A 13,558-nucleotide genomic window follows, 5' to 3' on the forward strand; every position below is an offset into this window, starting at 1 on the left:
GGTGGTTATTTTGATCAGCTTGTTAGCTGTGATCCCACTAGCAGGGCTGGGGGTTTAGTTCTGTTTTGGAGCTCTTCCAAAGTTGTTGTTAATGTGATTTCTAGTTCTTCTCGTTTTATTCATTGTCTTGTGACAGATGATGCCTCAAACTTTGAATCTCTTGTCACTTTTGTCTATGTCTTTCCTCACAAGAAGCTTTAACCTAAGCTTTGGGAAGATTTACTTCAGCTTGATTCGGGGGATAAACCTTGGTGCTTAATGGGAGATTTCAACAATATTTTGGATCTTTCTGAGAAAAAGGGAAGTTGTCAAGTAACTGTTAGACAAACAAAGTTAGGTTGGAATCCTTGTGTAAAAATGCATGAAATAAACATGTTGGAATAATGGTAGGCTAGTCAATTTTCTTGTTCAAAGTTAGGCAAGTTAGGTTAGTCAAGTTAGGCAAGTTAGGCAAGTTAGGCAAAATTAGGTTTATGTTCTTTTTCTTTCCTATATATATGTTTCATCTTGTAATTGTTCAATCAAGCAAATATACATCAAAATTCTACATGGTATACAGAGCAGGTTTATAACCCTAGCCCTAATTTTTTTTTTTTTTTCGGCAGCTTTCTCTGCCGTTCCCATGGCTGTTCGTGGCCCGTCCCGTCCCTCCTCTGCTCGTCCTCCCCTCCACTGCACCTACTGCAATTTTGATTATCATACCCGAGACACCTGCCATAAACTTCATGGCTATCCCGTTGGCCATCCCCTCCATGGCCAACCGTGGCGACCACCGCGCCGTGCCACTACTTCCAGTTCTTCCCGCAGCCATGCACCTTCCAGTCCTCCCCAGCAGCCACGGTTTTCTGCTTCCCGGCCCCATAATTTCACCCAGGCCCATCACGTGCAAGGCACCCAGGCCCCCGCCTCCTCTTCTACTCCAGCGACCCACCAAGTGCACGGGACCCAGCCCACTTTACATGACTTGCAGCTTGCCATGCCTGACCTCTCTGCCGAGCAGCACTCCCGTGTTCTAGCTGCTCTACGTGACACCACCACCCCTCCTCAGGCCAATGCCGTGCTCACTACTGATTTTGCCCAGGGTTTGTTACCTGTCACCTCTCGTCATGGTCAATGGATTCTTGACAGTGGTGCTACGGATCATATTACTTCTTCCGCTTCATGTTTGGTTAATCGTTCTCCTTCACATTTGCCGCCTGTTTCTTTGCCTAGTGGTGCTTCCGCTCCCATTACTTTTACCGGCACTCTTCCTTTAAATTCCTCAGTTACTTTGAAGGATGTTTTATGTGTCCCTAATTTCCGAGTGGACCTTTTATCGGTTGGTAAACTTACAGATGGATTATCGTGTTCCATAACCTTCTTTCCTTCTTGGTGTGTTTTGCAGGACTTGGTTTCGAAGGCGATGATTGGTGTGGGTAAGCGACGTGGCGATCTGTATTACCTTGTGGCCCTTACCTCTTCTCTCCCCACCCGTCAACCTCTCTGCAACATCATTACCATCCCCTCCTCCCTCTGGCATAGGCGTCTAGGTCACCCCTCCTCCACTCGTTTGCAAGCTTTAGCATCTAGCTCTCTTAATTGCACTTTTGATTCTAGTCATATTTGTGATGTTTGTCCGTTGGCAAAACAAACTCGTCAACCTTTTCCTTTGAGTTCAATTTCATCAACTTTCCCTTTTGCTTTAATTCATTGTGATATTTGGGGCCCGAATCGTCAATCTTCTCTTTCTGGTGCTAATTATTTCTTATCCATTGTGGATGATTTTTCTCGCTTTACGTGGGTCTTCCTCATGAAACATAAATCCGACACTCAACAATTAATTAAGGATTTTTTTGCTTATGTCACTACCCAATTCCGCACTACCATCCAATGCATTCGTACTGACAATGGTGGTGAATTTTTATCTCTTCGTAGTTTTTTCTCTGATCATGGGGTGCTTTTACAAACTTCTTGTGTTTATACCCCCCAACAAAATGGCGTTGTTGAAAGAAAACATCGTCATCTTCTTGAAACCGCTCGCGCCCTTCGTTTTCAATCCCATCTTCCTATCAAGTTTTGGGGGGAATGTGTTCTTACCGCTACTTATCTCATCAATCGTCTCCCTACCCGTCTTCTCCATCATAAATCCCCATTTGAGGTTCTCTTTTCGAAAACCCCATCTTATGACCACTTCCGCGTCTTTGGTTGTCTGGCATATGCCACCTCTGTCACTCCCACCACCAAATTTTCCCCTCGGGCTCATCGTTGCATTTTTCTCGGTTATCCTCATGGACAAAAGGCCTATACCCTTTACGATCTCGACAATCACCGCATTTTCACTAGTCGAGACGTCATCTTTCACGAAAGTACTTTCCCTTATGCCGTTTCTCACCCTCCTATCCCATCCTCTTCGCCTACCCTACCCATCCCACCCCCTCTGGACTTTACATATAACCCACCCCTTCCTGCCCCGACGCCTCACCCTCCTCCACCTTCCTCCCCTTCCACGCCTCCCATAGATTCCCTTGCTGCCCCATTACTCGTTCCTCCCCATGCCCCTGCCCTCTCGGCATCCCCTCCTTCCCCCTCCGCTACTTCCTTACCTTTCACCCTTTCACCCACGGACATCCCTACCCCCCCACTACCTACCAATCCTCCCCTTCCCCGCACCTCTTCCCGTGCCCATAAACCTCCATCCTATTTAAAAGACTACGTTTGCTCGCAGGTGATTCTGCCATCCCACCCATCTTCGACTTCGCAACCCGGTTCTACACAAGGTACGCGATATCCACTTTGTAATTTTCTCTCTTATCACCGTTACTCTCCCAGATATTTTTCTTACATTAACTCTGTCAGTCGGACTGTGGAGCCTTCCTCCTTTGCCGAGGCTGCCACTGACCCCAATTGGCAACGTGCTATGACTGAGGAGCTTCAAGCTTTACATGCTAATGGTACTTGGACTTTAACTTCCTTGCCCCCTGGCAAAATTCCCATTGGTTGTAAGTGGGTGTACAAACTCAAGCACAAATCCGACGGCTCTATTGACCGCTACAAAGCTCGTTTGGTTGCTAAAGGCTTCACTCAGGCTGAAGGTATTGATTATCATGACACTTTTTCTCCTACTGCTAAGATGATTACGGTGCGTTGTCTTCTTGCTCTTGCTGCTAGTCAGTCTTGGTCTCTTCATCAGCTTGATGTTAATAATGCTTTCTTACATGGTGACTTACATGAAGAAATCTATATGTCTCCTCCTCCTGGTCTTCGGCGACAGGGGGAGAATCTTGTGTGTCGCCTTCACAAGTCACTTTATGGTCTTAAGCAGGCTTCTCGCCAATGGTTTGCCAAATTCACTAGTGCCATCATTTCTGCCGGTTTTCAACAATCCAAAGCTGACTATTCATTGTTCACTAAAAAGTCTGGTATTTCTTTCACAGCTTTGCTCATTTATGTGGATGATATTGTGATTACAGGCAATGATGCTAGTGCCATTAATTCTCTGAAGTCTTTTCTCCGTGATCATTTTCGGATAAAAGACCTTGGTGATTTAAAATATTTTTTGGGTATTGAGGTTTCTCGTTCCAAACAAGGGATTTATATTTCTCAACGCAAGTATGCATTAGAGATTCTCAAGGACTATGGTTTTTTGGGAGCACGACCCATTGCTTTTCCTATGGATGACACAAAATTATCTGATAAAGGAGAACTTCTCAAGGATCCTGAAAAGTATCGACGATTAGTAGGTCGGTTAATATATCTCACTATCACTCGGCCGGATATCACTTATTCTGTGCATGTTCTAAGCCGTTTTATGCACGAGCCAAGGATATCTCATATGGATGCTGCGCTTCGTATTGTTCGTTATTTGAAGGCTACTCCAGGTCAAGGTTTATTATTTCGTTCTGACAACCAGACCAAGTTAACTGCGTTTTGTGATTCTGATTGGGCAGGTTGCCCTATCACTCGCCGTTCGACTACTGGGTATTGTGTATTCTTGGGCGGTTCTTTGATTTCTTGGCGGACGAAACGACAGAAAACCGTTTCGCTCTCTTCAGCAGAGGCGGAATATAGGGCCATGGCAGGTGCTTGTTGTGAGATAGTTTGGCTTCGTTTTTTGTTGAAGGATTTGAACATTCCTTTGGATGGTCCTTCCATTTTATTTTGTGATAATCAAGCAGCGTTACATATAGCTGCCAATCCTGTTTTTCATGAACGAACTCGTCACATTGAGATGGATTGTCATTTTATACGAGATAAGATTGTAGATGGCACAATAGAGACCAAGCATGTGGGTACGGCACAACAGTTGGCAGACTTGTTTACCAAACCTCTTGGGAAAGAAAAGTTTTCGGGTATGTTACGCAAGTTGGGAGTTCTTGACATCCACTCTCCAACTTGAGGGGGAGTGTTAGACAAACAAAGTTAGGTTGGAATCCTTGTGTAAAAATGCATGAAATAAACATGTTGGAATAATGGTAGGCTAGTCAATTTTCTTGTTCAAAGTTAGGCAAGTTAGGTTAGTCAAGTTAGGCAAGTTAGGCAAGTTAGGCAAAATTAGGTTTATGTTCTTTTTCTTTCCTATATATATGTTTCATCTTGTAATTGTTCAATCAAGCAAATATACATCAAAATTCTACAGTAACCACGGTGTTCATTAATAGATTTGTGGACTTCCTTAATAAAGGGAGCCTCATTTCACTTAATGCTTCAAGGGTTCCTTACACTTGGTGTAATAATCAGGATGGCAATATAATGGTCTATGAAAGACTTGACCGAGCCATAGTAAATGAGTGTTGGTTATCTGAAAATCCCAACTTTAATCTTCATAACTACCCTATCTTTGGCTCGAACCATGAACCTAACATACTGACCTTAAATTGTAATATTAGCATAAGGAAAAATTATCCCTTTAGATTTGAGGCTATGTGGTTGCTCCATCGCAAGAATTTTGTGGAAGTTTCTCAGTGATGTGGTATGATCTTGGGCCTGGTCATAATTTTCATGTTTGTGCTAACACTTTCAAGTATTTAGTTAGGGATTGGAATCTAAGTACTTTTGGTAATGTTAAAGCCCATAAGGACAAGTTACTGCATGACTTCTTTGATGTTCAAATGAAAATAATGAATAATCCTCATGTAATTAACGAGTTAGAACTGGAGGAGAAAATCAGGGACAAGCTCAATCTAGTTTTAAGACAAGCGGAATTCATGTGGGCCCAAAAAGCTAAAGCTAACTGGTTGAAGCTTGGGGATAGAAATACAAATTTTTTTCAAACTGTTGCCACCATAAGGAGAAAAAGAAATGAAATAAAGAAGGTCAAGGATCGCAATGGATTATGGTGGAATGCTAGTGAGGGTTTAGAACAGGTTTTTGTGCAGGATTTTATGCTGCGTTTATCTACGGGACCCTCGCCCTCTTCCTCAAACTTAAATAGTTACTTGGACGTCATTCACCCTTGCATTAATGGTTCTGACAATGCTGCTTTGCTTCAGCCGGCGAGGGACATTGAAATCTGGGAGGCTGTTAGTAGTATTAGAGCACTCAAAGCTCTCGAACCTAATGGGATTGGTGTAGATTTTTACCATGAATGCTGGGACATTGTTAAAGACTCGGTAAGTCCAATGATAAAAGACTTCTTTCTCAATAATTTGAGTTTAAGGCTAATTAACCATACAAATATTGCTTTTATTCCTAAAGTGGAATTCCTGGAAACGGTTGGTAATTACAAAACCATTAGTCTATGTAATGTAAGTTACAAAATTATTACGAAAATTATTATCGAGAGGCTAAGACCGTTATTGAATCGTTGTGTTTCTAAGTCTTAAGGGGCTTTTGTTCTGGGTCGCTCGATACATGATAATATTCTAATTGCCCACAAAATGTTCTCTGGTTTTAAAAGTAAGAAAGGAAGGATGGGGTACATGGGCATAAAGGTTGACCTTGAAAAGGCTTATGACTTGCTAAACTGGGACTATATCAGGTATGTGCTTCTAAAATTTGGCTTTGATGAAAGGTGGGTTAGGTTAGTCATTGAATGTTTAACATCCACTTCGGTTTCAATTCTAATTAATGGTGTTTCTCATGGTTATTTCTACCCCTCTAGGGGTATTAGACAAGGTGATCCTTTGTCACCCTATATTTTTATTCTTTGCATGGAGCCTCTTATCAGACATCTTAACTTGTTAGCTATAAACTCAAAAAACAATGTGGGTATTCTATCCTCCCTGAGAGGATTTCGTGTTTCTAATTTAGTATTTGCTGATGACTATTTTTTGTTTGCTAAAGCGACCACAACGGGTGCTAGAAATATCCTCTAAGCATTAAATTTATTCGCGAAAGCTTTTGGTCAACAAATTAATTTCCATAAATCTTCTTTGTTCTTTTCGGATAATACTTCGTCTCAGTTGAGAAATTCAATTGTAAATATCGTGCAAATCCAACATAAAACTACTATTGGCAAATATTTGGGGATACATAATATTATGTTTTGGAAGGACCCGATAAATGAGCAGGAGCTTATCAAACGAGTTAAGCAGAAGTTAGCAGGTTGGAAAGCGAATCTTTATCTAAAGCTGGCAGGCTCACTCTTATCAAATTAAACTTATTGGGTATGTCAAATCATCTCATGTCCTGCTTTAAATGCCCATCTAGGGTGACTAAACGCTTAAACAAATAATGTAGAAATTTCTTCTGGGGTAGTGAAAGAAATTTTGTTCCGTTAGCCTGGAATAAAATTTGTAGGCCTAAGGACCAGAGTGGTCTTGGGATTCATCGAGTGGATCATTTTAATACTGCTTGCTAGGCCAAATTGGGTTGGAAAGTGCTTACAAATGATACTAACTGGTGGGTGCAAATAGTCAGAAGAAAATACTTGAAAAGAAGTGGCTTCTTCAATTGCAAAGTTAAGCAAAATCACTCCCTGGCAAGGGCATTCTTCAAAGTCAATACGTGATTGAGATGGGGTTGAGATGGGTGGTGGGTAATGACAAGGAGATTCTCTTCTGGACTCACTGTTGGATTTTTTCCTACCCATTGTTCCACCTTGTGCCTGAATCTCAAAGGCAGAATCTTGACTGGAATCTAAAGGTAAGTGACTTTATTCAAGATAAATGTTGGGATACCAATAAATTATTATGCTTACTGGATGCTGATATTGTTAAAAAAATTTGTCGTGTGAGCATCCCATTGAGGGATACCAAGGATTACTTTATTTGGAATTATTCTTCTATCGGTGAATTCTCAATTAAATCGGCTACATGGGTTAAAGGTAATACTAATCAAGAGGTTAATTGGAAAAATTTGCTTACGCAAATGTGGAAGCTTGGAAAAGCCCTTCTGACTTGCTGGCAAATTTGGAACGAAAGGAATAATAAGGTGTTTCGAAGTGTGGTGCCATTCCCGCTTTAGCTTTAGAAGTTTTTGACCTTGACGGTATTGGATTAGGTTGTACCAGAAGCTTTTCGCTTTAAAAAAAGGAAAAAAAAAAAAAAGATGAACGTAAAAAATCCATTATAACCTTCAATCATGATAGGTTCTTGAGTGTTACCGACTATATAAATGTTTGAAACTAAAACCAAGTATACACACAACCGGTAATAGGACATATCCTCTCATCAACTATACCGATATACGAACTTAAAAGTTCATCATACCCTTGCTGCCAATCCACTATTTCACATTGGCAATTGAAATTGCTTTTAGCTTTGATTTTTCTAAATTCTGGATGTGTTGTATAAATGTTCTCTTAATTCACAGAAAATCATGACACGAAAGTGCAAACCAGGGCAGTGTCGCATAGTAGCACAAAACATTAAACTTATGCTACTGAACGCCTAAAAGCTAAGCACACAACCATTTTACCTCACAGCTTGCAGTTTCTGAGTTTCAACCTTGTTCGAAGAGGTTCAGAGTTTGTATCTCAACAACAAGTGTGTGCACATACGGTTGCATTTGTCCCTTGCATTCTCTTCAAGAAATATAAACATCCAACAGTACGCAAAAGAATTGTAGCTCAATTAGTTAAAAACATTCACCCTTCACCTAAGAACCCGAGTTCAAGTTCCCCCTCCCCCAGTATCACTTGTACAAAAAATAACAAAAATAACGGCAAGAAATGAAACATCAAAATTTTCATAGGGATAAAAATATACATGAAATTATACTAGAGTGTGGAACATTATTCCCCGTACCTAAACATAAACAAGTTCCAGTAATTTTTACATTTCGAAACGAAAATGAATAATCGATAAACGAAAGACAACGACGACACAAAAATAGATTAGACGTAATAAATTGTTACAGAACACAAAACAGTACAATAATTAACATGAATCCAAGCATCGTATTGCTAACTAGCCATATATACGAAGAGCTGTTACCTTTCCAAGACTGCTAATCTACCTGCATATTCGTAATACTGTATAGTGAGGCTCGCGCTGCCTGTCAAACAATAATAAGGAATTATAGATTCATTATTCATCTGGTATAGAAGGAAATGCAAGCGGAAAATGGTAGAAATAAGACCGAACACTTAATTATCGGATCAGAGTGAACATCTTTACTTGTGTGAAAGGATTACCTCAGAAAAATTGCATGATAGTGCCTTTACTCTATACTGCAACACTACATTTACTCTGCTGCGCAATATCTTGAGGAGTCTCAAGAGAAGCCTCTGGAACAACCTCTGCTTCAACTTTATATGTGTGTGGATCACTCTCACTTGTAAAATGAGGAAGCTCTAACTCATCAACCTTGTTATGTGCACAATGAAGCTGTGAGTCAATGACCTTAGTTGCATGGCAAATCTGTGGATCAACTACCTCAGTTGAATCAGACAGTTGTGAGTCATTGACTTCATTTATTGCATCACGAAGCTGTGAGTCGATCTCTTCGGTTGCTTCAAAAAGCTCTGTGTCATCGACCTTCACAACTGCACATATTAGCTCAGAATTACCCTCCACAGCAGCCGCATGGCTTGGCTCTGAATGGTCGAACCCCATGTCGGCACTACATAGCTGCATATTCTCATCCTCACCATCTCCGTTCATCATATGCAAAGCAGTGACCTCACTGTCAACAGGATATAGCTGCGAATGATCCTCACCATCTACATCCTGAAAATGTAACTGCTCAACCATGACAGTGGTACCACAAAACTGGGATTGATCATCCTCACTAGCAGTAATGTATTGTGCTGGATCATCCTTCCGCAAACGTTTTCCCATACCTTTTCTTCTTACCCTTTCCTTTCCTCTTATCCTTTTCCCAAAATCACTTTGTGGGGTGGGTGACGGTGTGTCCGGACCACCAACCTGGTCCCCCAAACATTGATGCGCAATACTCCTGATTTCTTCAATTGAATCAGCTTGATTTGGGTCCAACCCATCTGTTATGAATGTATCTGCTATGCGTGCAATATCCCTCAACCCAGCGTTCTGCAAAAGTAAATAATTTTTTTTTTTTTTTTGAACAAACGATATTATTTACACTAAGGGGTGGGGAGTGGGCTAGCAATAATGTGGTTCAAATTCGCCTTTGGCGAGAATCGAACCTATAAAGTTATCATTTAAAAATAATCCACCATTTTCTTATCCTCGCATATGACAATAACCAATAAATTTATAATTAAATATTTAATTAACACAATCTTACCTTTCTTTTTTTTTTGCTGAAGCTTACTGTTCTTTGAAACTCAGACGAGAGAGATATAGGCCTCCCTATAAATTTACGTGTAATTTTCAAGTACCACAGCATATAATCACTTTCAGCTGCACCATCATCACCATCCACAATATGATATCGACGTTCCAGCCATTCATTAAGCTCTGACTCCATTTTCCCTGACAAGTCAACCCCACCAACTCGACGACTTTTTCTCTCCCATCGCTGTACATCCTCTGGGACCGACTGAAGCATGCTGTATTGCCTTAGGCAACGATTTGGGAGATGCCTTTCTGCCTTGTCAAAGCATATAAGCATTGTTTTTGACCTCTCTATAATCAGATTGCTCTTGATATCTTCTGGAATCACCGTACATTCCATATTTCTATACGGATGCCACTCCACCTATAAGCCAATACCATGTCAAATATATTCTGAATCCACATTAAAATTATAATATACTGAATAAGTTATCAATGTAAAAAGGAAGAGAAACCTTACATCACATGCTTTTAAGGAATCAAGAGCTTTACGGTAAAACACTACATCACGGTATGCTGTTGGCCTACTTTGCTTTCCTTTCCAGCTAAGAACAAAAGGAAAACGATCATGCATTGAATCAGTATTGAGCTTTGGTCGTCCAATATTTAGGTGAAAGTAACTCCAGCACTGCAACAATATGATATGAAATAAACTATATAAGATATCGACAAGAAGCAACTGCAAATAAGAGCCAAAAGAATTTCTGAAAAAATAGAAAATAGAAAAGAAATAAAGTAAAGAGACATGTAGATAACCTGTAGTAGCGTTAAACAGCCACTAATTGTACTTTGAGATCTCAGAGAAGCATTGCCCAGTGACCTGTACAAGAATGCCAATGCTGCTGCCCCCCAGGCATATCTCCCACACTCATCAAAATTCTCAAACAGTGGAAGGTACATGACAGGGACTTTATTCCCAGTAGTTGTCGAAAATATTGTACTTCCAACAAGGTATAAGAGGTAAGCACGGGTATGACATTCAACCACTTCGAGTGGTGCATCTTTAGGGCAATGGGAAAAGAACTCTTTCAACCAGCTTAGCTTCACCATTCCACCACTAGTATAACTAGGCTCTGGTACTTTTCCGAGATACCTGTCACAAACTGAGTTGCAGGTGGTATGTGTTATACCAATTACAGGTTCTCCATCAATTGCTAGACCGAGCAATAGTGCGACATCCCTAAGAGTTACCGTCATTTCTCCAACATTAAGGTGAAAAGTGTTTGTTTCTCTCCTCCACCTTTCAACTAGTGCAGAAATGAGTGCATTATCTAGACTAATTGCAGGAATCAATCTTAAATAACCAAATCCAGCCTTCTCTACCAACTCAACCTGTTTTTCCGTAAGTGTCCATTGATCAAGCATTGAAGTGTGTTCATGGCATCTGAGTCCACCACGCTCCTGCAGGTAGTTAAAAGTATGTATTATCATCCAGATCAGAAAAAATAGTTCATAAAAAAGACTGAAGGAAATGGTAAAAAGCCTTATACGGGTCAGTAAATAGCACACGCACCTGGCCATCCCAAACTGCTGAAGACACATGCTTGTCCTGATCATAAAGCACTGAACCATCAATTGGTCCGGGATTAGTCCCATAAGGGTCCCCTAGTATCATTTCCATTACTGCCAACTACAGAAAATATCCCCCAGTGTATTAGCTCCAACAAATAACTAGAAAGCAGCATCTTAATCCATAATCATATTTAGTAAATCCGTTAAACTCAGAAACAACAAAATTACAGAAGGAATCGTTTACACACTATTTTTGCCTCTAACTTGTATACCATAAACGAAGAGTTTCAGCTCCAGGAAGCTTCACATACATACGTGAATGAGGTCAAATGAAGCACAAGTTAGAATAAATACGAAAGCTGTCGCAGTCAGAAAGAACCAGGAATAAAAAACTTCATTTACATTAGAATTGAAACCTTTTTTTGTGCATTCTGAACCTACTCCGATCAAATTAAGAGACCTGTATTTAAGGTCTTAATCTCTGCATTTTCCAATATGTCCAATACTAGAATTTACAGATCATTACAGAAAGAGCCTCAAACTGCAGTTTGTTTTCACACAAGAGATTCTAAGTACGCTTCTTTGGAATATGTCCTCCTTTTCAAATTACAATTCTTCCCATGAACTGTCATTCTTAATTCATGACAAATGAACGACTCTAATCAAGAAATTCCACTCATCTACATGTTATATGAAAGAACAACACTTTGAAGCATTTTCCTTTTTTTTTCCTCTCGCTATCCAAAAACCAAATTGCAAGACTCAGACAGAAAACCATCAATGCACCGAAAATTTTCTGAGGAATAAATGAACATATCAAAAAGTTCTTACATTGTTTTTGTTGTTGATAATGATCGGTATCATTAATTCAGAAAAAAAATCATCCTTCTTGACAATTGCGAAGTTATAAAAAAATAAAAAAAAAAAAAAAAAAACTATGTATGTTGCGCGTAGCGCGCTGTGATTAAAAAAACAAAAAAAAGTCTTTCGTGCATCATGCATCACAATGCATTTAAATTCCTCTTGTACTTTTCGAGGAACCAAGCAAATGGAGCAAGACCCATTTCTCTCAGCCAATACACAAACACTAAGACCTAAAGCTCCACTTATCATCTTCATTTACCTTCACAACACAATTACTACCTGAAAGTTGCAGCAACCAATATACAGCACCCAAAGCCAAAACTCTAATTAAAACCCCTTAAAAATAATTAATCCAATTCAGGTCTTAATCGCCACAGAAATCCATTATACATTCAAAAGTTCACATCCACAACGCTATAATCTCTGCTTTAATCCAAACACAGACCTAATCCTCAATCAAAATCACACCCAAGATTTATAAAAATAAAAAAAAAATAAAAAAAATAAAAAAAAAAAACCCTGTTTGGCTTCCGAGAAATACAAGGAAAGAAAAAAAAGAGATTCTGTGTCAGTTATGTCATTAGCTGGTTCTACTTCCAAAATTCTCAAAAATTTAAGTGAGCCGAAAACGGTGGCGGTGTAATTTGAAAAGGAAAATTTCATGAGAAAGCTTGTAAATTAAATTTTCTCGGAAGCCAAACAGGGAGCTGAGAAGAAAAAGGTGGGAGAGATAAAAGGGGAAAGGATTTTATGGGGGGAAGGTGAGGAGGAAATAAACAAACCTGAAAGGCGAATCAAGCAAAAACGACGCCAGGAGAGCTGCGTCGACGAACGCAAGCAATTGTAGCCTCGAAACGACGATGGATGCTAAAGCGAAAACACAAACTCGTGATTTTTCAGTTTAATTTTTTTATTTTCTCACTTGGGCTTGATTTTAGGCGGGTTTCACTGCCCTAACCCGAGCCCAATATTAAAATTGGGCAACTTAAAAAGTGATTTGATTGGGCCTGGTATTGGGCCCCAAAATTTTGACGCCCCCATGATAATATTACATACTTTTTTCAAACGGTATTTGGAGATGGGAAACTTATATTGGTACCTTAGTTTCATAGGTGAATGCTTTTAATCAATTAAGTTACGAGTATCTTGCGTAGTTCTATTATAGTTTGATTTGATGCAAATTCTGCAATACATTAGTTTCATCTAAAGCGTTTAAATCTAGCCTTTGATTTGAGCAAGGTATTGCATACCAATGTTTATTAGGAAACTCGACTTTGATACCCTTATTTAATCAGAATCTGTATGTAACGGGTCCCATCACATCTTCAAGTCGCATCTCTCATCAAGTATTATAACATGTCCTCAGATAAGGAAGAATTTGTTGCGTGAATTTCACGTGGAAGAATTGAAACTTTACGAAATAGCTTGACAAGGTTAATCGTCTTGGACCTCTTTACTGGTTGACAATTGATTATGAGTTTGATGCTGACATATGGGTAGAGGTA

General features: G+C 39.8%; 1 protein-coding gene and 1 long non-coding RNA gene across 4 annotated transcripts; one reads left to right on the plus strand and one right to left on the minus strand.

Annotated features, from left to right (window-relative positions):
* The first annotated feature begins 320 nt into the window (after positions 1-320).
* Positions 321-4,614, plus strand: LOC125468353. Its single transcript, XR_007250756.1, has 2 exons — positions 321-427; positions 4,507-4,614. It is a non-coding gene; the product is annotated as an uncharacterized LOC125468353 (long non-coding RNA).
* Positions 4,615-8,090: 3,476 nt separating this feature from the next.
* On the minus strand, positions 8,091-12,963 carry LOC103931752 (protein MAIN-LIKE 2). 3 transcript variants are annotated; one of them, XM_009341274.3, is made up of 7 exons: positions 12,836-12,963; positions 11,191-11,307; positions 10,434-11,078; positions 10,138-10,305; positions 9,628-10,041; positions 8,555-9,410; positions 8,091-8,415 (listed from the first exon to the last, which is right to left on the minus strand). In XM_009341274.3, exons 2-6 carry the CDS (start codon positions 11,296-11,298, stop codon positions 8,586-8,588), a joined length of 2,160 nt encoding a protein of 719 aa, XP_009339549.2. In that variant the 5' UTR covers positions 11,299-11,307; positions 12,836-12,963; the 3' UTR covers positions 8,091-8,415; positions 8,555-8,585. The 3 variants fall into 3 exon arrangements, with proteins under 3 accessions (XP_009339549.2, XP_009339550.2, XP_009339554.2); XM_009341275.3 differs by lacking the exon at positions 12,836-12,963 and adding an exon at positions 11,438-12,812; XM_009341279.2 differs by lacking the exon at positions 12,836-12,963 and having other exon boundaries at positions 10,434-10,924; positions 11,010-11,078.
* Between the last annotated feature and the right edge of the window lie 595 nt (positions 12,964-13,558).

The sequence above is a fragment of a genome, unplaced genomic scaffold (genome assembly GCF_019419815.1).
Source record: "Pyrus x bretschneideri cultivar Hongxiangsu unplaced genomic scaffold, Pyrus_bretschneideri_v1 Contig37, whole genome shotgun sequence".
NCBI lineage: Eukaryota > Viridiplantae > Streptophyta > Magnoliopsida > Rosales > Rosaceae > Pyrus > Pyrus x bretschneideri.

Bases quoted from the DNA above. Each gene is read 5' to 3' on its own strand.
- LOC103931752 (XM_009341275.3), bottom strand. From the start codon at position 11,464: ATGGTATACAAGTTAGAGGCAAAAATA. The intron at 10,042-10,137 runs GTAAGGTTTCTC...ATTGGCTTATAG, and splicing joins ATTCCTTAAAAGCATGTGAT to GTGGAGTGGCATCCGTATAG. The intron at 9,411-9,627 runs GTAAGATTGTGT...TTACTTTTGCAG, and splicing joins TCAGCAAAAAAAAAAGAAAG to AACGCTGGGTTGAGGGATAT.